Below are 27,715 nucleotides of genomic sequence, written 5' to 3' on the forward strand. Positions count from 1 at the left end.
TATGAGAGTTTACGAAGCCCTGGGACAGCAAAAACTGATGTGTCTTCTGATACCACACACGAGGTGCTTGCTTCAGCCCATATAGAGCCTTCCTGAGCTCGCATACCTTGTGCTCTTGTCCCTTCACCTCAAAACGTTGGGGCTAATGTACATAGACCTCCTCTTTAAGATCTCCATTGAGGAAAGCGGTCTTGACATCCATCTGGTACAATGACCAACCATAAGCAAGAGAGGTGACGAAACGAATGGTAGTCATCTTGGCCATTGGAGCAAATGTCTCCTCATAATCCATCCCCTCCTCTTGTGCATACCCCTTGGCAACCAAATAGGCTTTGTATTTCTCAACTGTGCCATCTGAATGGTATTTCACCTTATAAATCCATTTCGTGCCAACCACATTTTTCCCAATGGACGCATCAACCAAGTCACATGTGGCATTCTTCTCAATGGATTTAATCTCAGCTTCCATAGCTTTCTGCCATGCCGGATTATGCTGAGCATCCTTGAAGCTCCGAGGCTCATTTTCAGCTTCCATCACTGAGGTCATCAAAGCGAAATTGACCTTTTTCTGATTTTTTTGAGTGCTGGCCCTGGTTTTTCCCAAAGTAGGCTGATCATTAGCATCTTGAATGGTCAACCTTGCCTAATGTGGAATAGATTTCTCTTCTGTACCACTCAGAGCTGCATCAAGATCTTTAGTGGCCTCACGACATTAATAATGACTCCAAACATGAGGCGGTCTATTCTCATTAATTGGCTGTAAATTTGAAACATTTGAGGGAGAGCCGTCCTCAACATGTGGCAAGCCATCTGAACTATGAGAATTAGAAGGGGAAGCATCAAGAGACTCCGTCTCATCATTCTCAAACTGGATGATGTCCAAAGGAGTGTCATCGTATGGTGGCAAGTTTGCACTAGCGGGTCGCATGCACTCATTCTCAGCAAAGAGAACATCTCTGCTGATTATTACCTTCCTGGTAGCGGGATTATAAAGCCTAAATCCCCTGCTTTCAGTGCTGTACCCCACGAAAATGCATTTGACACTCTTGTCATCAAGCTTTGTACGATGTGCATCTGGAACCAAAGCATATGCCACTGAGCCAAAAACTCTGAAATGACTAAGCTTTGTCTTAAAGCCATACAAAGCCTCAAATGGAGTCACATTAACCAAAGCTTTGGTAGGGGATCTATTCTGAATATAAGTGGCTGTCACAACTGCTTCTCCCCAAAAAGCCTTTGAGACTTTTTTGAATTTCAGCATGCATCTCGTCATCTCCATGAGAGTATGATTCTTTCTCTCAGGGAGTGGATTATGTTGTGGTGTGTAAGGGCATGTCAAGTGATGTTTAATCCCATGTTGCTTCAAAAATCCCTTGAATGCATGTGACATGTACTCTCCCCCTCTATTTGAGTTGAGTGTTCCAATTCTGGAATTGGTTTGGTTCTTAGCCATAGCTTTGAAATCCTGAAACCAATAGAATACCTCAGATTTTTCCTTCATGAGAAAAAGCCATGTGAACCTGGAGAAGTCATCTATAAAGGTCACAAAGTACATTGCTCCTCTATGTGTGGGAATAGTCATGGGGCCACATACCTTGCCTTGACCCAATTCTTGCCTTGTTTACTGAATGGCAAGCGATGCAATTTGCCAACCCTCACACACTTCATTTGCTGGTTGTTGACAAGTAGGACAATGCTCTGTGATGGACATGTCCAAACTTGGCATGCCATAAATCAGCCTGGGAAGTGTTTGCTACAGCCAATACCTTCCGATCATAAGGCTGAGCATCAAGCTTGTATAATCCTCTGTCATATATGCTTGTTGCTACAACCTCATACCCTTTCTTTGGATCCTTGTGGTTATCCTGAAATTCGACCAACATATGTTGATCATGGGCAATGTTTGAAACTGAAATCAGATTTTGCCTCAAATTTGGAACATACCAAACATCTCGGATATACTTAACTTTCCCATTATCAAGCTGAATGGGAATGTGCCCAACTCCGATGATGTCTTGAGAAGCATCATTGGCACAGGTAACCTGTCTGCCATGAACAAGTGTGATGCTCCCAAACCACTCTTGGCGAGGAGTCATGTGCCATGAACGAGTGTGATGCATCCCTTGATTGATTTTCAGCATTCAAATCCCCCCTGGCATCCATCTTCTCACTAAATGCAGCAAACACAAAATCTCTATTACCTTAGCAAGATGAGCTTCACCATGTGCATCTAAAGCACGAGTTTCAGTGGGGGCAACAAAATTACTGCTTGAACCGCTGCTTGCATTCCCCTCCTTGGGCTGAGTTGTATGGCTTTGTTTTGGCTCAAACTTTTTCTGAAGTTTGCCCTTTCCACCCATGGCAAGCGCTTGCTTACCCTGACGAGAGGCATTGGCAAAATTTGAGCATTTCTCCTCTTCCTGCAACAAAAGCCCAACTAACTCATCGAACGAGAGTGGGGCTGCCCTGAGAACAATGGTCAATGACGTGACGAATGTGCCATATGAGGGCGCTAAGCTATTGAGAGTAATAGAGACGAGCTTCTTGTCTTCTATTTCCTCATCAATACTTGCGAGCTGATCACGTAGATCAGTGATCCTGGCAATATGATCAATGATGTCCTAGCCTTCCTGCATCTCGAGATCGTTGAGCTGATTTGTCAAGGCAATGGCCCTTGCCTCATTCTTAACATGATATATGTTTGCCAATCTTTCCCATGATGCCTTTGCATCCTTGCATGACTTGATAGTCGTCATAATGTGCCTCTTTACATTTGCGGCAATAAAAAATATTGCTTCGGCACTGCGGCGGTCAAACTTCTTTTGCTCCTCCGTCGATGGGACTAGCAGGAGGGGCTGTAGCAGTTTGCAGTCTGCCTGTAGTCTGACCCGAAGAAGCTGTGCTGGATGTAGATGAGCCTACTGGCCTCACCTCATCCCCACTAACAATATCCCACAAGCCCTTACCAACCAAGATGTTCTTAAGCATGAATGACCACAAGGCATAGTTTGGTCCATCCAGCTTGTCACCCTCGAACAAATTGCCAAAACTGTCTGAAAGAATCGACATGATGCAAAATGGGATACCCACAAGCTGCAAATGTACCTGCAAAAAGAACTGCAAGTCCCAAAAGGGCAACTGGCTGCAAATGTGCCTGCAAATCCCAAACTAATACTAGCTACAAATGCAAAGTACGACTAGCTGCTTTGAAATGCCACTGACTGCACAATGCAATCATTGCAAAAATGGCATCAACCAATCACTGCACTCTGCTGCAATCTGAAGTGCAATCCCAAACTGAAAATGCACAACCTAAATCTGAAATAGCGCACCCACGGGTGCTCAAATGCATCCAACGGAGCTCAAAGGCATCCACAACTGTAGAGTAACTGCAAATCCACCCAACAATGTAGAGTATCTGCAAATGCACCTGAGAGTGCAATAGTATGGGCTGCAAAAACAGTCCCGAAGCGAAATACACAGCTCAAAACACTTACTAAAAGTGCACCTTGGCCTGAACCACCTGCAAAACAGTCCACTGACTGTGTGGGCACGCTAGAGATGACAAAGGAGCTGAAGTGAGCTGTTTGGAGCTGAATGAAGCTGTCGGGAGTACTTCTGAATACAATACACGTGTAGAGAAGAGCCTGGAGCTGTTGGAACACACCCGTGAGAGGCTGGAGCTGAAAAGAGTCCAGATCTGAGCAAAAATGCCAAAAAACAGTCGAAAACTGCTCAAATCGCCTTTTAACAAGTTGTACGGACTCGAAATCAGGTTCTGACAAGTCGTACAGACTCCCGGCACTGTCACGCAAACCCCCCCCAAAAAGAAAACAGAATTTTTTTTTGGCCTGAAATGGTGCAGAACAAGCTTGTTTGTATGCGGGCAGCTCAAAATTTTTTGAAAAACGTCGAAATCGGACCTGAAAAGGTCAAAAAACAGTCGCTGGACTATTGGAGCTACCTCAAACAAAAGCTGGAGATCTGAATGTGAGAACCAAGAACGCGCACTAGAGCACCAAGCTTGCGGGAGTCTGGAAGCAAGCGCGGGAATGGGCTCTACAGAAAGCAAGCACGGGAATGGGCTCTAGAGAAAGCAAGCACTCTGATACCAAATGTAGGAACAAAGTGGAGACAGGTTGTGAACACAAGTGAGCAAGAGTGCACAAACAAGAAAGCTCCAACAGAAATGTTCAAATGAAACAATACAAGTACTTGGTATATATAGAACCCAAGTACTACTGGTCAACCATAGGGTTGACTTTATGCCTACAACACCATATCTTTGTAATCTCTTACAGCCCTCCTGCACTCTATGCCTACCAAGGAAGACACAAAACACAACAGCGTAACAGATGCCATGAAGCAGAATAAAGCTGCCATAGGAAAGCCCAGTTATGATGTGCGTCTAGATAGAAGCTCTGCTGAAGGTTGAACCCACTGAACAAATTGTGGAAAACAAACTAGTTGGAAGTGCAGCAACCAATGACAAGGAATGGATAGACCCCCAACTTGCTTAGAAAGGAAGCATTGACATCAATTGTACACAAACCATCAATGTACAATTGATGGAATATTTCCAGTAAAGGGTCCGTGTCCTCGGTTTTTGAAAAAAACGTCTCCACCGGGGAGTGCCAAGTGTTGAGGCCCACCTGTTACCCATGTGGCCATCACTTTGGGGAGTAACAGCAATATAAGAGTGGAGGCCGTTTTGTAACTGCTCACAGTCTAGAGTAGTGGCTTTGTCTAGTGAATGATGCTTAGAAATCAGACTGTTGTCAAAATACTATCGGAATATGTTATAAGTACCATGTCGTCTCCTTTTTTAAAAGAGTTGTATGCTGTAAGCTAAAAATACAAATTGGTTGCAAGCCTTTGTCTTTTAAAAGGTTGTTTCGTCTCTCTGAATGCACATTTCTAATTCGTCTCTTTCCGACTTTAGTCAGACGTGAATCCGACTCTGGTAGTTCCATTACCATAAGTGGATGTGTGTTGGTGTTTTTCTCCCTTTTGAAGACACCAGTAACACCCTCCAAATCTACCAAGCAATAATACTAGCTAGTATCTCCCCAGCAGAATCCACATCAACATGTATCGGTCTATATTGGGAGATAGGCACCAAAGAGCGAGGCTCAACTAGGTGTCGTTGAACAGAGATGGCCTGGGAAGCATCCTGTCACTCATACAAAATCTGAGGTCCTGACAAAGAGAGACAAGCCACTGATCCCCAAGTCATGAAGAAATAAGAGGGAATAAAAGTGCTGAGAATGCTGGCAACCCCTATCTAAATGACTCTCGCATATATGCAGTTCCATAAGCAATGATGAGCCGACTCTGCAAATGAGCACCTAGGACAAGTGGAGTCTGCCCCAAACCTAGATCCCCACGTATTCACCGCAATCCCTCCATGTATTGAAAAGCCAAAAAAATAAAGTAATATTTTGTATTTCTTCGGGATTTCCAAAGCCTTATCCAAAAGACTCTTTTCAGATCAGCTGGTACATGATAACCCTCCCAATGAGGGGATCTAGATGGTCTCCAACCTCTCCTCTCTTGGTTTTGTGCAACAATCCATTCCCACTCTCCGGGGTCCCACTGAAGATACTTTCTGGGAACTCCTCCATATAGCCACGACCTCCATAAACCCAAAATAGAGAGACAAGGGCTTGGATCTATATGCCAAGCAGAGTCCTTGCCCAGTTCCACATAGCCTATGATCCTGACAGGCTGAAAAGTCATGCCCAAAAGAAGATCATCTGAGGAAACAAACAGCTTGCCACCTGATTATACATAAAAAACCAAGGCATCCTCCTGCGCCCCCAAGAAAGCAATGACACTACTTTCACTTTAGCTCTTCAGGTTCGCCTTATTGATCGAGGGAAGGTTGATGTTCCTGTCTCTACATCATCCTTTTGCAAACAAGGATTTTAGGCACTCCAATACTGTTCTTGGATCAAAGGAACTCTTTTTCTCCACTTGCTGATCTTAGAGAGATGGAGTTTGCGACGTTGTTATCAGCATTCCTATCAACATGGTATCCTCTTTCACATGTGTGGAGGCTTTCTCCCCTATGGATTCCCTTCCTTTGCATTATTCCAAGAGCTGCTACCTAGGAGGGAGTTGTTTCCACCACTAGATTGGGTAAGGTGTTCCATCCTACATCCTCTCGCCGATGACGAGGATTGTTAGCTAGAACATACACCACCTTGGTGCTGTGCCTCATTGCCATTGGAGGTAGCTGATTTGGACTCAGCTTCATCCAGGTGCTATCAAGGAATCCATTGATATTCTTTTTATCCAAGAATACAAACTAGATGCCAATCAGATAAATTGATGCCAGGTCATACTTTTTGGTCTCTTGCTTTGGACACTAGGGGGGGAACATGCAAGAGTGGACAGCGCAAATGTAAAACACAAGACCCACACAAGACAACAAGAAAATGACAGGGTAGATTGTACCATCTTGGAGGGTACTATGGGTTTTTCAAAGCAAGGAGCCTCCTACTAGTAAACCTTCTCAAGTGTGCCATTGCTCACGCGCACTCCTTGAACTATTGGGGGAGCCACCTCAATATCCCTATGGATCTAGTAGGTCCACTATCATTGTACCTGACTGATGTGCATGCACTGCCCTAGCACAATCCTCCTTATCGCGGACCTCTAGATGCTAGATCAAAGACTTCCGCTCTATCTTGTGTCTGTAGTGAGCATTGGCCCGAACAAGGCTTCTTGCCCCACACTCTCATCAAGCTCGTCAACATTGGCGGTCCCTTCCATGTAAGAGGGGCTTATGTGGAGATCAATGGTGAAACTGCTATCGCTAATCCCATATGCAAGGTATATTTTCTAGAAGCCCCTATTGTACCAGGACGTTTGAGTCTCGGACCCTAGGACAAGACCTCGAACAATGAGCTTGCATAAGGGGGGTCTTATGTCTAAAATACCAAGGCCGCGCACTGCTTGGGGAAAACTTATTGTCTGCCATGCAGCAACTGATGGTCCGTGTTCCATGTGCCATTCAAACCTGCCCATAAGAAATTGCGCAACAAGTTCCCAAGCTGCATCACGCATCCCCACGATGAAAGTGCTAGGAAGATGCGATGTACCTCCTGGTATGGTCAATTCTCTAGGAGTAGGGTCACACTCAGAGCTTGTGGATAGAGATCTAGGGGATGACAACATGCTTTTCCCATTGAGATGATCTCTCCAGCCTACAGCCAGACGGACGCCTAGACATTCAGGACTCCGATCCCGCTATCCTGACAGTGCACTGAACCTTTCCATAGGCTAGCATCTAGGAGAGGTCACCAACAACATTTGAAAAGCACGCTGCAGGGGAGGGGGGACAACATCTTAAGAGACAGGCTGCATAACAGCCAGCACTTTCTTTCTGTCACTGCCCCACGAATAGTCGATCTATATTGGTTTTTGGGCTCTTTTCTTTGGGAACATGTATTTTGAATTTCAATCCTCTGTGTAGGTGCAAGGAATTGAGTATGATTAACTCCTTTGGCTTTGGCAATAAAAATCACACACAAAGCTGTTTTCAGTTTCTGGATTGTGTGCATATCTATAAAGCCTCCTTATGAAGCATGTGTACTCAGCAACCCATTCATTCATAGTTAACAGAAGGCCTCAAATCATAAAGCTTAAAGATCCATCCCATGGTGTCTCATTGGAAATCCATTCGCAACTTAACAACAAAAGGCACTATTTAAGACTTGGATGCAGCTTATTACCTTTGGTTCTGTATCATCAAACCGTTGAGTAAGCCTAGCTACAACTTCAGCATTTTCTGGGACGGTGTACTTGAGATGATAAATCTTCCCCAACACAGGATCACACCTCCTTCGTAGAACCCTTTCATGAAGTATTTCCTCAGGTACCAATTAGACTTGTTTATAGAGTTTCCATTAGATTTTAGAGCATAAAACAACCATGCGATGCCAACAAGGGTAAGATGAGAATTGACCCAGCTATGAGAAGCGGAATTTGTCTGAACCCGCCAATGTATGTATACATATCACACAAGGAAAATTCTTGTGATGTTGAGCAAAAATGATTAAAAAAGAAGGCAAATGACCAGGGAAAACAAAAGAGCTTTAACAGTTGTCGTAATGTTACTGTAGAAACCCCTCAAAATTAGAATTTAATAAGCAATTATATTCCAAGGATGGATGTTCCTTGGGATGAAAACAATTCATCAGCCCTTAGCTTGGGCAATCCCAATTATAATGATCCTGGTGTTCAAAAATTTCAATAGCTAAGCGGCGGCTGCTCCTCCCCGCTCCCTTGCTGCACCCTCTCCCTCAGCCCGTCCCTCCCTCTCTCCCTTGCCCTCAGCCCCTCCCTCTCCCTCAGCCGCTCCCTCCCTTCCCCTCCTCCCCTTCAGCCCGCCTCCTTCCAGCCCACTTCCTCTCCTCCCCCTCTCATTTGCAGATGCCCGCTATATTATGAGATCAGAGGTAGATTCCACTGTCTCTTCACGGATGGCTTTGGACCTCTCTCACGAGTGATGGACTACGAGGATCAGCATTGCCTAGCCCTTTATGTCAGGGAGGCCACTATGCTTCGGCGAGACTACCTCAGAGAGCACAGACCGGAGCGTGATAGAGCCCAGTCTCATAGAGCTCAGACACACGCCATACCAGAGGACAGAGACCAGGAGGAGCACGAGGACGGCAGAGCCCACACAGGACACATGCCTCCACCATGTGGATGTACATATGAGATGGTTTGTAGACGCCGCAGGATCTTGTTACATAGGGGACGTACTCGCCGCTTCATCTCCAGACGATCCAGGATGATGGCAGCATTTCGGAGGAGACTTACTCATGGAGATCTCGCCCCACCAGCCGCTCACCTCACCTTTGCCCAGATTTGTACTCTCATAGCAGGAGGCAGAGTCGATGGACAGGATTTCCAGTATTATTTTGGTTCTCAGACTCATTGACACCTAGACTTGTATCTTTGCATTGGCATATTGTGCTCATCCCCCCCATTTTGCATCCGGGGGCGGTCTAGTTTACTCTGTATTTAGGCTCAGATTTGACATTATGTGCTTTCACTAGCATTATATTGCGTAGCACTTAGATGATATTCGACGATGCCTCTTCTTTGGGGCACGTTGATTTTGTGCTATCTTGTATGCAGAGTTCTTGATGTCCCATGGGCCCATTTTGGCCTCTAGTGGACAATAATACACTTTCTTTCTTTCTTTCTTTCTCAGCCTGCTCCCCCGCCCCCTCCCCCTGCCTGCTCCCCCGCCCCCTCCCTGCCTCTCCGCCCCCTCCCTGCCTGCTCCCCCTCCCCCTCCCTGCCTCTCCGCCCCCTCCCTGCCTCTCAGCCTGCCCCCTGCTCCCCCGCCCCCTCCCTGCCTCTCCGCCCCCTCCCTGCCTGCTCCCGCGCCCCCTCCCTGCCTCTCCGCCCCCTCTCTGCCTCTCAGCCCGCCCCCTCCTCTCCCTCTCCTCCCCCTTCCCTTCACTCCCCGCTCCCTCTCCTCCCCCTCTCAGCCTGCTCCTCGCCCCCTCCCTGCCCCTCCCTCTCCTTCCTCTCCCTCTCCTCTTTGGGGCACGTTGATTTTGTGCTATCTTGTATGCAGAGTTCTTGATGTCCCATGGGCCCATTTTGGCCTCTAGTGGACAATAATACACTTTCTTTCTTTCTTTCTTTCTCAGCCCTCCCCCTCCCTGCCCCTCAGCCCGCCCCCTTCCTGCATCTCCTTCCTCTCCCTTTCCTATTCCTAGCCTGCCCCCTCCCTCCCTCTCAGCCTGCCTCTCTCCCCTTCAGCCTCTCAGTCTCTCCCCTTTACCCCCTTCTCGCCCCTTCCCCCCGCTCCCTCCTCACCTCCTTTCCCTTTTTAATACCCCCCTTTCTCCCGCAGCTTTTTTTTGGAGCGGAAGGAGCCTCCAAATTGTTAGAGTCGGCCTCCTCACCTCGAGTGGCGATGGATACTTCGTCAGCCAATCCTACTCCACCTCCATCGGCCGCGAAAACTATTACCTTTTCTAAAGACGAGTTGCAGCAGCTCAAGAAGGATGTAGAGATTGAATGCTCTACCACGTTGCTAGCACGCATCTTCGGGTCTCACCCCTCCAGATCCCAAGCCAGAGACTGGATGCTTGTGGCTCTCCCCCCAGACCTCACTCCACGATTGTTGGATGTTCGTCTTCTGGGATGAGGTTTTTTCCAGGTTGTTTTTGACACTCCAGAGGCTGCGAGCACTATGCTCAAGGCCGAGTTTTTACACCTGGGACACAGGAAGATCTTCTTTGAAGCCTTTCATATTGGTTTCGACCCAGTGGAGGCAGATAAGGAAATCTTTTCGCTCTTCATCAGATTCCCCGGGCTTCCCCAGGTTTACCATCGACTTCTTTCTGTTATTGGGGAGCATTTTGGCGCAGTTGCTGAGATCCCACCCCTCCTTGGGTTGCCATTGACTGCAGCAGAGGCAACCAAGGCTGATGGGGTACCTAGAGTTAGGGTCCTCTGTAAGGATCCTAACCTCAAGATGGATCATGTTATAATCCAGCGCCCGGATGGATCCTTTTTTCGCCAGAGAGTAGAGATTTCAGGCAGACAGGACCAGTGCAGGATATGCAGGACCATTGGACACTTTGCTAGGGATTGCCCCAGGAAGAAGAAAAGGCCCAAGAAGCCCTCTGGTACAGCTACCGCCCCATGGCCTCGACAGGGGGGACAGGGGGGTGGTATAGGTCCAACACTTGCTCCTCGGCCTCGACAGAGGGGTGGTATAGGTCCAGCACCTGCTCCTCGACCTTCGCATGGCGGTCCTTCTCAGGTTGGTGGTGGTACAGGTCCAGCACCACCTGCTCCTCGGCCTGGACAGGGGGGTGGTACAGGTCCATCACCTACTCCTCGACCCCCACCTACCTCAGGGGCACGCGACGCTCTCCAGTGGGTTCCGGCACGTGTGCAGATCCCTCCTTCAGTTCACGAGGGTACTTTAGTGGACTCTGCTTCACCTCGAGCTGTCCCTCCAGTCTCACCTTGCACAGTCTGAGACGCTGAAGCTTCGGTTGCAGCTTCTTCCCTAGATCTAGCGGTGCGAGATGCTCTTCTTGAGGTAGTAGAGGTCTCCGCGGTTGGGCAAACACAGGATAGAGAGCATTCCTCCCTTGGATAGGGGGAAGGGGATGGCTTACACTATTGATCCTCTTCCCTCACAAGGGATCCTTCGCACTCCGGTGTCTGGCTTGCTCCACAGGAACTCGTTTTCAGCTCTGGCAGATGGTTCAGATTTCCCAGAGGAGGAGTTTGTGCCCGCTACTTTTGGGGAGCCAGTGATTGGGTTTCCTGTTGACAGGGCTTCTTCTTCAGGTGCCAGGGTTCTTTCCCCTGTTGGTTTTCCACCACTTGGTTCCATCCCTCCCTCCTCGAGCAGGAGGTCTTTCCCTATTGAGGGGTTTGTTTCCGCCACTAGGTCGGGTAAGGTGTTCCACTCTACATCCTTCCGTCGATGAGGATTATTAGTTGGAACATACAGGGCCTAGGTGGCGTCCCACATCGCCGTCGTAGACAGCTGATCCGGGATCAGCTTCATCCAGATGTTACTGGGGGTTCCATTGATATCTTATTTATTCAAGAGCACAAGCTGGATTCTAGAGATTGTGCCAAGTCAGGCAAGTTGCTTTCTGGCCATACTTTTTGGTCACCTGCCTTGGGCACCAGGGGGGACACTTCTATTTCAGTTTCGCCAGTCGGTTCTCCCCTTAGTTGTTGGACACGGAGTCATTATTCCCTCTAGAGCTCAGTGGATTATTCTTTTGATTGGAGGGCGTAAGGTTGGTTTCCTTAACCTGTATGCCTCCAACATTAGAGGGGAACGTGTCCTTATGTGGAAGACTTTGCTCTCCTGGGCCCCCATCATGGGTGATTGGAGGTGACTTTAACATGGTCGAGTTACCGTCAGACAAAAAAGGGGGTAGAGAAGGCGGACTTCACTCTTTGGAGAGAGCAGCTTGGGATGCCTTCCTTTTTCACTTCTGTGGCAGAGATACTTGGTGTGATGATGCCTTTCTTATTCAGCCACAGTCCCTCCTGTTCTCTTGGTCGAACAGGAGGCAGCAGATGCCTATTCATGCATGCATTGATAGATTCTATGTAGATGACTGGGCACTAGACAGAGGTGGATCGGTATGCATTGCTGCTGGGGTTTCCACTTCAGACCACTTTCCTATTGTGTTGGCTATCTCAGAGCCTCACTTGAGAGGCCGGTCTGCGAGCATCAGGATTCCAGATGCCTTTTACACAGAGGAGGACCTTACAGAGGCAGCCCTGCAGATATGGGTTGCTCATGTCCAGGGTGGGCAGCCATATCCATCACATGTAGCCGCTGCCCTTTCTGGTATTAGGGACTTCTACCGTTCAGTTGCTTGTACCAGGAGACGAGATATTCTCAGACCGGAGATTGGTGTTCGCCAGCAGTTGGCAGCTTTGCAGAGGGAAGAGCAGAAACGGCCTTCAGATGCTTGGATTCAGGAGCGCCTTGCTGCAGCAAGGGCTCATCTGCAGTTATTGCTTGATCAGAGAGCAGAGTATGCCTTTCATGCACGGGAGTCCTTCTGGATTCAGATGGGTGGTAGAGTCAATAAACACTTTTTCTCTACTCTTGGCCCTAGACATAGTAGAGAGAGTGTATCCCAGCTTATTGACTCACATGGGGTTTTACAGACAGAGCCTGATGATGTCTTACGCATAGCTTCAGATTTCTATGCCACCCTTCTTACTGCTGATCCTGAGACACATGATAGAGAGGATGCTAGACAGGCTATTTGGCAGAGCATCCCTGTGTTGGTGAATCCGAGTATGCATGTTCTACTTGACGCACCTTTCACCAACACAGAGTTCAGGACTGCACTTTCAGCCCTTCACAAGGGCAAGTGCCCAGGTTCAGATGGCCTCACCCCATCTTTTTTCATTGCATTTTGGGATATGATTGGAGACTATATTACTTCAGCCCTGCAGGCCATTTGGGACTCTGGCGAGATGCCTGGGTCGCTTACAGAGGGTCTCATCCACCTTATCCCAAAAGGAGGTAGCAGAAATTTAGTGTCCCAGTGGAGGCCTATCACACTTCTGGGGACTTGTTACAAGATTCTGGCCAAGGCTATCTGCCTCCGATTGCAGCCACTTCTCCCTGATCTTATTCATGACACTCAGACGGGATTTGTGCATGGCAGAAGCATTTTCGATAACATTTGTTCTTTCTGGGAAGCTTCAGAGTGGGCCATGCAGAGTGGCCAGAATCTTGCCATTCTACTTTTGAATTTTGAAAAAGCTTATGACAGAGTAGATTGGGGTTTTTTGGAGGGCACCCTTCTACGCTTTGGCTTTACTGATGCTGCTTGGATCGGAGGTGTTTACTCTTTGTACAGATCAGCCCACAGCCAGGTACTTATTGGTGGGGTAAGGGGTGAGAGATTTCAGATTTCGAGATCAGTCCGTCAGGGATGCCCCCTTGCTCCTTTCCTTTTTTTGTTCATGGCCGAAGCTATGAGTATCTATGTTAGATCTCAAGCTGACATCTTTGGGCTGAGACTTCCCATCAGAAGGGAAGAGGAGCTACTTGACAGTGAGTTGGCAAATGACACAGCAGTTTACTTGGATGCCACTCCACAGACGCTCACTTCTTTCAGGACAGCATTGGATTTATTTTGCTTGGCGGCAGGGGCGCAGATAAATTGGCATAAATCCAATGGCTTTTGGATCAGTGATGAGGACACTCCAGTTTGGGGGCTTGACATAGGATTCACTTGGGTTCAGAGGGGTGAGCCTATCAGGTATTTGGGCTGCCAGGTCGGCTTGGATATTTCTACCACGCAGCAATTTGCTCCCGTTTTGGAGAGCATCAGAAGGAAGCTTCTTTTTTGGAGCTCAGCCAAGCTGGATCTTGCCTCTAGAGTTGTGGTGGTCAACCAGGTCCTCTTGGGCACAGCCTGGTTTGTTTGTTCATGTTGGTGCCGTTCTAGGAACTGCATCATTCAGCTCAGAAGACCGATCAGAAACTTTCTCTGGAGTGGGCTTGATGGCACAACAGATGCCTTAGCCAGGGTGGCTTGGGAGACCCTCATCCTCCCTACACAAGAAGGGGGTCTCAATATTATTGATCCAGATTTACAGTGCAGAGTTTTACTTTGCAAGATGGTGGTGCGGGGACTTATGCCAGGGCAGGAACCGTGGAAGGACTTTCTTATCAGCAGCATACAGAGGTGCACACCTTCTTCAGGAGGAGACTGGATGAGCAGTGTTAGGTGGATCTTCACCACAGCACACCTCAGATCACCTTCGTCCCCTCTCATGGTTGCCATTCTGAAAGCTTGGGCCAGTTTCAGAAGCACTCTTCGGAGGATTCCTCCTTCCTCTCAGGAAGCAGACCACTGGGTGCCTCACTCTACATGCAGTGGTCCAGGTGGGAGAGGGGACCTGCATCTTCTATGGGGTCTTGGAAAGCTTTCCGCAGGCTTCCAGAGGAGACCAAATCAAGGTTGATAGGACATCTCAGAGGGAGTGCAGGGAGGATCTTGCAAATTGAGGCAACCCTTCCAGAGCTTTGGGTAGACACAGATGATATGCCACTCACTTCCTCTACTTGGGCAGGTACTTTTTCGAGAGGCGGTGTTCCGCTTCAGGTTTTGGCCTTTCGAGATGCACGGGAGGATGCTTTGGTTTTTAGTGTCCAGGATGGTGGCAGATTGCTCAGGTCCACAGAGGACATCTTGCTTGAGTCTGCTTTTCAGCCTATCAGGGTTGTAGGTCTTTTGATGTAGGGATCAGATTCAGAGTGGTTCCTAGACCCAGACCCCCGGCTACTCTCCACTAGGTCTTGGAGGCTCTGGCTCTATGGGGGAGTTCCCATCAGGTATTTGCAGTGGGACCCCAGAGAGTGGGAGTGGATTGACGCAGGGCATCGAGAGAAGAGCATCCCCTTCTTTCGTTACACGGTCAGTAATGCCAGGAGATATCAGCTTAGTAGTAGATGTTGGAGACCTTCCAGAGTTCCTCATTGGGAGACTTTTGATATCACTGCGGATCTGCAGAGGTGCTTCTGGAGGAGACTCTGGAAATCCCACAGGAATAGAAAGATCACTATCTTCTTTTGGCTTTCTATCCATGGTGGGATTGCAGTGAACCTTTGGAGGTCCAGGTTCGGAGCCGACCCTACATGCCCTCGATGCCTTTCTGCTTCGGAGTCTATTCAGCATTGCTTATGGGACTGCAGACAGGCGAGGATGATTTGGATGGGGGTAGCCAGGATTTTCAGTCACTTTGCCCACTCCCCATTTTTTATGACATGGGGCTCAGTGGCTTGGCTTTCTCTTACAGGACCTCAGGTTTTCTATGAGAGACTTGACTCCTCTCGAGCCATTTCGGTTTGACGTCATCGGATTGAGTCCTGTTCGTTGGATGTGGTACCACAACTTTCTTTTACAGCTGTACATGCCTCTGTGGATACTTCTTGGGAGATTCTAGCGAGCATAGCATCCTGTTATATCTGGAGAGCCAGATGCAGAGAGGCTTTGGAGGGTACTCAGGTTCATCCCTCGCACACATTGGCTAGTATCTGGACAGACACCGTACATACTTTGATGGCCGTATGGACGGGTATGCACGGAGACTCCCGTGCAACCTCAGCTAGGAGGGCTTCTTTCTTCAGGGAATGGAAGGATTCTCCTTTCTTCTCTGAAACTACTACAGGGTTGAGGTGGCACTTTCAGCCTCAGCCTTGGTTGTTTTCCACCTCACTCTGAGGGGTTTTTTTATTTATCCTTATGATTTCATGATGTATTCCGCTTTGAGCTTGCTCTCGCGGGTTTTTTCTCTTACTTAATAGAAGTCTTTTTCTTGGGAAAAAAAAAAAAAAATCAATAGGGTAGGACCATTGTCTAGAAGTGACCAGTTCCCATATTCTCCACACCTATAGTAGAGTATGGACTTCTTGGATGTGGTTGCTAAGGGGTTAGTAAGTCTTCGGATCACCCATAGCAATTTTTCAAGAACTGCTAGAGTCATCTGTGTTTCATCAACCTCCTTTTCCTCCAATTTGATTATTCCTTCCTTTCCTTTGGTTTTTTGAGGTTTCCCACTTCCATGTCTTTTCATACTGAAAACTGGAGTGCAGCCGTGAATAGCAATACTCTCTAAAACATATTTTTTTAGGATTCTACATAATCATGGTCATCTCCAAATCAGTTATACCCTTTGTAGCCATTCCTATCTCAATATCTCTAGCCAATATGGTACATGAGATGATGCAAGAGAATGTATTTACAATGTGGAGCAATCATGTCAGTAAATCTGGCTGCAAACTATGTACAGCCTTTATAGCCAATGTTTTTGCTTTGCAAGGGCTTCCAAGGTACTAGTAGTGTGCAAGGCAGTGTCATCCATTTACATGATTCTTCAATTATGTTGTCTGGAAAAAGGAATCTACCATGTTGGCATGTCTTCTTGATTTGAATGTATAATAGCATTTGGAAGTAACGCACTACCCCAATAATATATCAATATGTTTTTTTCTTCATAATATTAATTATATTTATGCTCTTTCATGTATTCAACATCTTCTAAATGGTATTGGTGCAGGAAAAACGGAGGTACTGATACTTTAGAATCAGTGCTTGCAAAGGGAAAAGCATTGGAGGGCAGCAAAAAATTTCATGAGGCTATAGACTTGTATCTGCAGCTAGATGTTAATACCTTGATTGACATGGGAAACATTCAAAAGGTTTATGCTTTAAGATTTTTATATTTCATATGCAGATCCAATCGTTTTGTTTGAGAATGCATAATTTTCTGTCAGATCTCATGGTCTATGTTTGTCAAATGTGACTCAGACACTTTAAAAGGATGTTATGATAGTCATCCATATATCATGTACACATTCATGCTTTTCAGTTCACAAAAAGAGCATTTAGAATCTTAACCAACTTAGTGTCTATGAAGGGGGACTCCAAGCAGCTTATCATGATATTTGAGACTGATGTCTGCCACCGAGAACATAAGATCATAGAACATACCCTACTAGAGCATGAGAATATCCATAGGGTTGCAAACAATCGCGCGCTGTAGCTCGTCTTTGTATCAAATTTTATGCCTGATGAGGTGCATGGTCATGGAGCCCATGCATGTTCCAACTCACAACTGTCCATCTCATCCATGACGCTAGGAGCGAATTTGATCCACAAGAAGAAGGGTGTGGTGAACAAGGCCGCCTTACTAGAGGCATCACTTGCACATGCCCACTATTTAGGCCTGATTCATCGAGGTTGAGATCCCACAAAAACTTCTTAGCTATTGATTCAATAGCCAAAATCTGCTGCCCTTCAGCTGCAAATATATATTCAGAAAGAAAAACCTTGAGGTTTCCCCTCAGAGTGCAGCTAGTGCCTCGTTGCTCCTTACTCTCCTCATCCTCTCTCTCCCTCCCCCTCCCCCTCCCCCTCAGCCTCTCTCTCCCTCTCCCTCCCTCCCCTCAGCCTTTCCATCCCTCCCCCTTCCCACCTGCTGCAACTTGTAGCTCTAACCCTCTCTCAAATCCTCTCTCTCTGCTCCCTCCCTCACCCACTCCAATCAGGCTGGTCTACAACAAATTCAAGCACAAGCTGTTTCATTTCACCGTCGCCAATTAGGTCCAGACTACAGCTTCTTCAAAGTGCCATTCATTCATTGGACAGTAATTGCATCAGCTCCCCATCGCTCCCTGCCTCTCCCTCAACTCTCTCGGCCCTTATTTCCCTCTCCACCCTCTCCTCCCTTCCCCTCCGCCTCCTTCTTCCCCCAGCTGCTTTGCAAGCCCTCTAGGCTGCTTTGTGGCTGCCTCAGGCAGCCTTCTCCTGGCTGTGCCTAGCCACTAGGTGCAGCATTGCACTCTCCCCTCTGCTAGCTGCCTGGTGCAGCTTCAGGCTGCTTGGCAGCGCTCTCCTCCTCCTGTGCTATATTGCACAGCCTTCCAGGTTGCCAGGCAGCCATAGGCTTCCCGGCAGTTCTCTCCTCCTCCTCTAGTGCATTGTGCAGCCTTCCAGGCTGCCTTGCAGCCCCTCTAGGCTGCCACACAGCCCCCCTCCTCTTCTTGGCTTCTTTTCGCAGCCTTTGCAGCCCCCTTTCTCCTTCCTATGAGCTCCCTCCTCCCTTGCTGCTCTCCTCAGCTGCCCTTGGGCAGCCTCTAACTCTCTTCCTCTTTCCCCTCCTGAACTTCTCCTTTCTCCCCTTCCCTCCCTCTACATAGCGATGGATGGAACTTTGTTTGTGTTCGAGTCGGCCTTCCACATCTGATTGTTGAATGAACCCTATTTCACTCAATCTTCGTCTGCTCCACCGGCCACAAGGACCATTGCTTTCTTGAAAGATGAGCTGCTGCATTTGAGAGCGCTACTCATCCATGGGTCCCACCCATCTAGGTTGTAGGCTTGGGACTAGATGCTGCTGCTCTTCACCCACTCCACGCCTTTCAGATGTTCGACTTTTGGGACAAGATTTTTTTGAGGTGGATTTTGATTCTCTAGAGGCAATCAGATTGGATCCAGCATCTAGATGGCTCTCTCTTTTGGCAGAGGGTAGAGATTGCAGGCAGACAGGATCAGTGTCGTATTTGCAGGACCTTCGGGCACCTTGCTATAGATTGCCAGAAGAAAAAGAAAAGGCCTAAGAATTCTTTGGGTGTGGCTATTCGATAGAGAGCTCCTTCGGCACCTTCTACATATTAGGCATGTTGCAAATAAGACACTCTCAAGTAATCGCTATGTCGTTATTTGTTAAATGTCAACCATATGTCGTTAGGCGTTGACCGTATGTCGACACATGTAAACCATATGTCAACCATATGTTCACCTAGGAGTATCATAGAGGAGAGAGTTCTTATGCCGAGTAGTTTTGATACCGTTGAAGGAGCTAATGAGAGAACTAGGAGGTACTTAAGGAGAGTGGAGAGAAGACTTCTGGCTGACCAAAATCGATACAAAAAGCATTACGCGAGATGGAAGTTTAGGAAGTCCTCAAGGCGAGCACAAAGTGAGCCTATTGGAGTAGTAGCCAGAGCAAGTAACTACATTGATACTCTCATCGATTTGGACCAACAAGATATGTGTTGGTCAGATCGGGACTCTAGAGAAGAAGAAGTACAAAGCAGAGAATAGGTGAAAGAGGAAAGTACGAAGGACGAGGGCTCCTCAGAAGCTCATCAAGGTCAAGACAGCTCCTCTTCTCCTTTTGCAATGATGTCTTCATCAACAGCAACTTGAACGTGAGTAGTGCCTACTTTAGCACCGGACTTGACGTCCAGTGGTCAAGCTACTATTTCCTCTATTATTCATAACCCTGGTCCTTCGAGTTTAGTTTCTACATCCATGACACCCGTGGGTTCTCATTTTGCTCTGGTCATGTCCCTACCCTCTACGCTGCCATTTCCATTATCTTTGTCCCTACTCTACTTCTCCATCATACATGGCTTCGACCCCTTCCTTCTCTTTCCCAACTCTCTTGCATCCTCTTTGACCCCCACGTTTCCTATGTCCTCGCCAACTGTAGTCCCTACAGCATATGTAGTACCATCTATTTCCTCTATGGTTACATCAGTAGTAACTTCACCAGTGTGGTCCTCTGCACAGGGTGTTGCTTCATCAACCTCTCCACCGTATGTCTCCGTGGTACTGATAGAACATACAATGGTATGGTATTGTAGGCTAGACTTGGTCTAATTTATTCTAGTCTAGGGTTTTCACTTTATACTTGGGTTTCATATATATCCCAAGTCTTGTACTTCTATTGTTGAACCATTCACAGTGGAGCTTTGTGTGTGGACTACACTCTTGTGTTTGTTATCCACTTCGTGTCTCCTCAGAGTTCCAACAATTGGTATGAGAGCTTGGCTCCCGCATTGCTTCCGGTGCTTCTACCACTCCCCGGTTTCAGTTCTCTCGCGAAGAGTCAATTCTGTTGCGAAGAAATCAGTCCAGCCAGCTCGTTTTTTCTTGTAGCAGCTTTCTGGAGGTCTCCTGTAGCTGGGCACCTTCACCAGGGTCACTACTGGACCTAGGCGACTACAAACTTGCTGTTTTTGGGATATTTCACAGCTAGACATCCTCAAAATCAGCTCCACTTGCTGATTTACAGCGTTTTTTTTTCAGTCGCCTATCTTAAGAGCTCCATCTGGATTGGGCCATCTCATTCTGGGCACTTTTGCTGCTGATCTTGTCAGTTTCCAGCCCCTGCATCAGCTCGAACTGCTTCTTGGAACATCATGTGCTTGGACAACCTCAGATCTAGCATTTCCTTGCTGATTTTCATCAGTTTCCAGCCTATTTTCAGTTCGCATTTCTCCAGGAGGATCATCTGGGCTGGGCGACCTCATTCCTAGTACTTTTGTTGCTGATTTTGGACTGTTTCAGCTCCCAAAATCTGGTCGACTTCTTTCTAGAGTCATCTTGAAGCTATTTTGGACTAGGAGATCACTTTTCTTGTGATATTTTACACGCAGCAGACAAAAATCAGAATTGGGGGCAAGTTATTGGATGCATATTGAGCCAAAGGTTGGTTAACAGTGAATGCTATCATTGGATGCCTTTTAAGCAAACATTTGCTTCAGATTTTATACCTTTGATTGATGCTTATCGAGCCTTTGTTGGGCTGAAAGTTGAGAATACTTACAGAGCAAATACTATTGCCCATTTTGCCTTGTGATTCGGGAAGGGAATTGTGCTTTGTGACAACATCTTTGGGGAAAATTTGCTATCTATATTTGCATTTTATTTTCAGGTTACTTGTGAAGTGCAATCATGTCTTGTTGACTCTGTGCCAACATGAACTTATGAAGAAAGAGAAGATGTTACAACTTTGTGATACAACTTTGTGTTACAACTTCTAGACACAACTTTGTGTTACGACTTTGTGTAACAACTTTGTGTTACAAGTTTGTGTTACAACTTCTACATGAAGAGAGAGAATGTGTTACGACTTTGTGACACAACTTTGTGTTACAACTTTGTGTTACAACTTTGTGACACAACTTTGTGTAACAACTTTGTGATACGACTTTGTGTTACATGCAGGGAGAGAAGCTCTCCAACTTGTATAAATACCCCATAATGGAATGAAGCCCACACTCTTGGGGCATTGTGTTGAGTCTACATTGGTATTCCAAGCATTTGTCTCAAGTGTCCATGCTTCCTTGCACTGCACGTCCAAAAGCATGTCCTAACCTTGCAACCCTTCTCCCCTCTCCTCCAACCCTGCAACCCACCCTCTCCCTCTCCTCCTCCCTCCTCCTCCTTCCTCCTCCTCCTCCTCCTCCCTCCTTCTCCTCCTCCTCCTCCTCCTCCTCCTCCTCCCTCCTCCTCCTCCTCCTCTCTCCTCTCCCTCCCTTCTCCTCTTCCCTCCTCCTCCTTCCTCCTCTCTCTTCTTTCACCCATGCTCTTACACCTTCTTCCTCTCCCACTCCTATGCTTTCCTAAACCCTTAAACTCCATGATCTACGAGGGAGACGAGTTCTCCACCATGTACTCTACTCTGAACCTTGGATCCTCCTTCTAACCCTGGACTCCTTCTAAACCTTGGAACCTCCTTCTAAACCCTGGAACTCTTTCTGAACCCTGGAACCTCCTTCTGAACCCTGGAACTTCTCCTAAACCCTTGAACTTCCTTCTGAACCCTTAAACTCCTCCTAAACCCTACAACCCCCAATGAAGGCGAAAGCCTTCATTACCTCAACAAAGATGGTTTACGTGCCTTTTACACATGCTTACACTTTGTTTGCTTACCACACTTAAGCCTACGTCTCTCACCGGAACACGACTCTTTCCTACTGCTTTCGTAGGAAGAGCTGGGTTCTCTATGTTGCAGGGTTCCGAGGCTTTTTGTCACCTACAGATATATTAGGATTGTCGGTTGTAGTATATGTGTAGCTTAGGACCTCGAGTCGTGTTCCGGTGTTGCAACTTTCGGTGTAAGCAACTTTGTGTTGCAACTTTGTGTTACATGTCTCTTTCTGAGAATTTTGGCACCCTGACTGAAGCGGATAAATTGGATGGATCAAACTATGCCTTGTGGTCTTTTATGCTGAGAAATATTTTGGTTGGAAAAGGCCTTTGGGATATTGTTAGTGGAGATGAAATTAGTCCTTGACTGCTCCTAGTACTCCTAGCAGTCAAGGTTCTATTGCTAGCTCATCTCATCCTCTTTCTGAGGAGCAAAAGAAGTTTGACCGTCGCAATGCTCAAGCACTTTCCTTGATTTCCTTGTCAGTGAAGAGGCACATCATGAAGACTATTAAGTCCTGTACTTCTTCTAAGGATGCTTGGGACAAGTTGTCCCGTATGCATAATGTTAAGAATATGGCCAGGGTGATTGCACTCAACAATCAGCTTAAGGATCTGAAAATGATTGATGGTCAAACCATCACAGAGCATGTAGCAAAAATTACAGATTTGCAAGATCAACTTGCAAATGTTGATGAGGAAATTGAAGAGAAGAGATTGGTCTCTATCACTCTTAATAGTCTTGCTCCTTCATATAGTGCATTTGCTACATCATTGAGCATCACTCTCAGGGCTGCATCTATTTCTTTTGAAGAATTGGTTGGTTTGTTATTGCAGGAAGAAGAAAGAGCTCATAATTTTTCTCGTGGCTCTCATGGCAGTGAGCAAGCTCTAGCCATTGGGGAGAGTGGAAATTTTCAGAAACATAAGCCTAAAAACAACTAGCCACAAGGAGCAAATAATAGTACCAACAATGCCGAAGCAAAGATGCTAAGGTGAAAAAGGACAGATGCAATTACTACAAGAAGCTAGGCCATTACATTGCAGAATGTCAGAAATGCATTGCAAATGAGAAGAAGAGGCAAGGCAACTCAAACAGTAATTTTGTGGCTCATACTGAGAACAATGCATCTGGCTCACATGCACACTTTGCTCAGGATGATCAGGATTTTGTATTTGCAGCCACACTCTCTGAGATATCTTCCAAGGGGGATTGTGATTGTGATCATGCTATTGCTCATAGCAATAATGATGATGCCTATTCACTTAATGTGAATGAGAATTGGTATTTGGATAGCGGTGCTTCATAGCATATGACTCCTCATAAGGAGTGGTTTGAGAGCATCAAACATGTGTATGGGCGGCAGGTTACTTGTGCCAATGATGCTTCTCAAGACATTACAGGAGTGGGACATATTCCCATTAAGCTTGATAATGGCAAACTCAACTATATTCATGATGTTTGGTATGTTCCAGAGTTGCGGAAGAATCTTATTTCAGTTCCATCCATAGCTCATGATCAGCACATGCTTGTGGAGTTTCAGGATGATCAATGCAGAATTAAAGATCCTAGAAAGGGATATGCAGTGGTTGCCACTGGCACTTATGATAAGGGTCTTTATAAGTTGGATGCTAAGCCCATGTGCAGCATGCCTTGGCTGCGTCTAATGCATCTTCATGTGATTTATAGCATGCTAGATTTGATCATGCACATCATAGAGCATTGGCATACTTGCAGAATAATCAAATGGTTGAAGGGATGTCAAAATTGCAGCAACCATCTAGTTCTTTTTGTGAAGGGTGTATTATGGGAAAGTTGCACCATTTGCCTTTCAAAAAGGATGGATCAGTGAGAGCCACACATATACTGCAGCTTGTGCATAGTGATGTATGTGAGGTGAATGTGCGGTCACATCGTGGTGCCAAGTATTATGTGTTTACTCTAGATTTACATGGATCTTCCTCATGAAAGAGAAATCTGAGGTGTTTCATTGGTTTCAGGAGTTCAAAGCACTTGTTGAGAACCAAACTAATGCCAAGATCAAAACACTCTGGACAGATAGAGGAGGGGAGTACATGTCTCATGCCTATAAGAATTATCTGGCTCATCATGGGATTCATCATCAGAAGACATGCCCTTACACACCAGCTCAAAATAATGTTGCTGAAAGAAAGAATAGTACTCTCATGGAGATGACTAGATGCATGCTGAGCTACAAAAAGATGCCTAAAGTATTTTGGGGTGAGGCTGTAGTTACAGCCACATACATCCAAAATAGATGTCCAACTAAAGCATTGGTGAATACCCTAGGTACTTCTAAGGAGTTTCCAGAGTACTTCAGCCATACCATTGAGGGGGAATTTGATAGAACATACAATGGTATGGTATTGTAGGCTAGACTTGGTCTAAGTTATTCTAGTCTAGGGTTTTCACTTTGTACTTGGATTTCATATATATCCCAAGTCTTGTACTTCTATTGTTGAACTATTCGTCGGTGGAGCTTTGTGTGTGGACTACACTCTCGTGTTCATTATCCACTTCGTGTCTCCTCATAGTTCCAACAAGTACAGTGTTGGAGAGGCATATGTTGATGGCGGTGCACAGATAAGTGTCGTGACTCAGGCATGTATGGGCAGGTTGGGGCTAAAATTGAATGCACATTCAGATTTTAGGCTCCGATTGGCAAACCATGTGAAGGTGAAGTGTCTGGGTATATGCACGGGAGTAGTAGTGGATGCTTTTGGAATATCATGTTGCATTAATTGCCACATTATGCTTGCTGGTTTGGGAGCATACCCGCTGATTTTGGGCAGACCTAGGCTCAGACAAGTGGGAGCAATACAGAACTGGAAGATGGGTACAATTATAGTGCATAATAAGAAGGGAAAGGCCAAGAAATTTGATATGGGCAGCATACGGGAAATAGAAGAAGAACCATAAGAAACAAGCATGGAAGAGGAGTCAAACAGTGAGACTGAAGAAGAAAGTACTACATCTGAGGAGGAGGGGCAAGTATCATTTCTATTAAATGAGGCATTCTATGGATATAAGCCAAAGGTTAGCCACTTCAGAATTTTTGGAACAGTGGCATATGCATTAGTACCATATCAACACAGATTCAAGCTTGATGATAAGGGAATCAAATGCATATTTGTGGGTTATAGTACTGAAAGCAAGGGCTATAGGCTTTACAATCCTGAAACATGGAAAATTATCATAAGCAAAGATGTTGCTTTCAATGAAAATGATTGCTTTATGCCTAATGATTTACATATGCCCATTGAGGACACTACACCTTTGGATATTGTTCATTTTGAGTCAGAAGATATGCCATCACATGTGTCTAACACACCAAGTTCTTCCTCCATTACATCTGGAGAAATTCCCCATATTGATGAAGGTAGCAATTCTGAAATTTCAGTTCAGAAATCAGTCAATGAAAATCAACCTATTGTCTATGAAAGGAGGAGGGTAAAATTTGCAGATCAGTCTCAGCCTGCTGCAGCCAGTCAGCCCCTTCCTAGATGGGCTTGGGCTACCATTCAGGATGCACAAAATCAGCCTGTGTTGGGGAGAACAAGGTCTAGTACAAGGCAAGCACAAAATCAGGTCAATTATGCCTTGATGAGCATAGTTATGGAAGCTGAAATTGAACCTCAGTGTTTTGAGGATGCTCAAGGACACCCATTATGGGAAGATGCTATGAAATCTGAAATTCAGTCCATTGAAAAGAATGCCACTTGGGAATTGGTTGATCTCCCTGTTGGGAAGAATGTAGTTGGCACCAAGTGGATTTATAAGTTGAAATATCATTCCGATGGCAGAGTTGAGAAACATAAAGCTTGTATAGTTGCCAAGGGGTATAGTCAGAAGGAAGGAATTGACTATGAGGAGACTTTTGCTCCTGTAGCCAAGATGACAACCATTCAGATTGTCATTTCTCTTGCTGCAAGTTATGGTTGGCCTGTTTATCAGATGGATGTGAAGACGGCCTTCTTGAATGGAGACCTAAAGGAAGAGGTCTATGTGCAGCAGCCCCAAGGTTTTGTGGTTAAGGGACAGGAACAAAAGGTATGCAAGCTTCGCAAAGCTTTATATGGGCTGAAACAAGCACCTTGGGCTTGGTACCATAAAATCCATCAGTTCTTCTTATCATAGGGCTTTGTTAGCACTCATACTGAGCCAAATCTCTATGTGCTTCAAGAAAAATCAGAAATCATCATTCTTATTCTTTATGTGGATGATATCATGCTTATAGGCAGTGATGAGGGAAATATTGCATCAGTAAAATCAGCTTTGTCTCGGTCATTTGATATGACAGACTTGGGTTTACTGCACTATTGTTTGGGCATTGAGTTTTGGCAAACTCAAGATGGTATTTTCATGTCCCAAACTAAGTATGCCAAGAGTATATTACAGAGATTTCACATGGAGAATAGTAAGCCTGCAGCTACACCTCTTGAGAAGGGTCTCAAACTGTCTATGTATGATAAGGCTAAAAGGTTTGATAGCACTTTGTACAGACAGTTGGTGGGGAGTCTTATCTATTTGTGTTCCACAAGGCCTGATATTGCTTATGCTGCAGAAGTATTGAGTCAGTTTATGCATTGTCCCACTATCACTCATTGGAATGCCACCAAGCGTGTTCTCAGATATGTGCATGGCACTATTACTCTTGGGATGCATTATATTAATGCTTGTGATCTTGATCTATGTGGCTTCACAGATTCTGATTGGTCAGGGGACATTGATGATAGAAAATCCATTTCTGGCTACTGTTTCTCTTTGGGTTCCGCATGCATATCTTGGTTAAATAAGAAGCAGGCCAGGGTCTCTCTTTCTTCTAGTGAAGCGGAGTACAAGGCAGCAAATGCAGCTACTACAGAATGCATATGGCTAAGGAAGCTACTTTATGACTTGCATCATTCACAAGATGATCAGGCCACCTCTATCTTGTGTGATAGTCAGAGTTGCATAAACATTGGTAACAATCCTGTTTTTCATGCTCGCATGAAACACGTGGAAAATCACTATCACTTTATACGGGATTGTATAGCAGATGGCATCATTAGCCTTATCTATTGTCCATCTGAGGACAAAGTAGCAGATATCTTCACTAAGAGCTTTGTCAACAGAAGTGTTTGTACGTCATCGAACAGGCTTGGGAATCAGAGACATTACAACAATGTCAAGGGGGGTTGTGATGCATATGAGTTGCAGGCAGCAGAGATGCAAGAAGCTAAGGAGGAGAGTAAGCTCGAAGATATGGATAACTTGATGCAACCCCCACCTTCCCAGACAGAGGGAGAAGAGATATTGCTGGCCATGCTGAATTCCAGTCTGGAAGAATTGGAGAAGGAGGAGTATATGAAAGTCATTCATCAGTATCCAAAGCTGTTTATTACTTCACATGAAGAGATCAGGGGTTTCAAATGTGAGTCAATGCACATTGAGCTAAAAGAAGGTAGCAGGCCTGTTTTTCAGAAATTGAGGAGGACACACAGAGAGCTTTTGCCTGTGTTGAGAGAGGAGTTAAATAAGTTACTCAAGGCTGGGCTGATATATCCAATGGAGCATTCAGATTGGGGCAGTCCAGTGGTAATCATTTCTAAGCACACAGGAGGATGGAGGGTATGCATTGATTACAAACCTCTCAATGCAGTGACAAAAAGCAATCATTATCCTCTTCCTTTTATTGATGATATATAGAATAGAATGGCAAGATATGAAAAATACAATGTGTGTGATGGATATTCTGGATACTTCCAAATTTCAATTGCAGAGGAAGATCAAATCAAAACTACATTCATCACACCCTGGGGTTGCTTTTGTTACAAAGTAGTGCCATTTGGATTGAAGAATGCACCGGCATGGTATCAGGAGAATACTGATGAAGTGTTCACCCCTTTCATTGATAAATTTATAAGAGCAGTTCTGGATGATA

At 45.9% G+C, this 27,715-nt stretch overlaps 1 protein-coding gene across 1 annotated transcript in view; it reads left to right on the forward strand.

Moving 5' to 3' along the window:
* Window positions 1–27,715, forward strand: part of LOC147899315 (intraflagellar transport protein 172-like) — a 440,631-nt gene that overhangs the window by 313,127 nt on the left and 99,789 nt on the right. The window contains exon 35 of the mRNA XM_087377692.1: window positions 16,606–16,747. Within this exon, the coding sequence (XP_087233818.1) occupies window positions 16,606–16,747 (142 nt within the window). The remainder of the gene's footprint in view (window positions 1–16,605; window positions 16,748–27,715) is intronic.

Source organism: Dipteris shenzhenensis, chromosome 8 (assembly GCF_047967505.1).
Source record: "Dipteris shenzhenensis isolate YYH24624 ecotype China chromosome 8, Dip_SZ_1.0, whole genome shotgun sequence".
Classification (NCBI taxonomy): Eukaryota; Viridiplantae; Streptophyta; class Polypodiopsida; order Gleicheniales; family Dipteridaceae; genus Dipteris; species Dipteris shenzhenensis.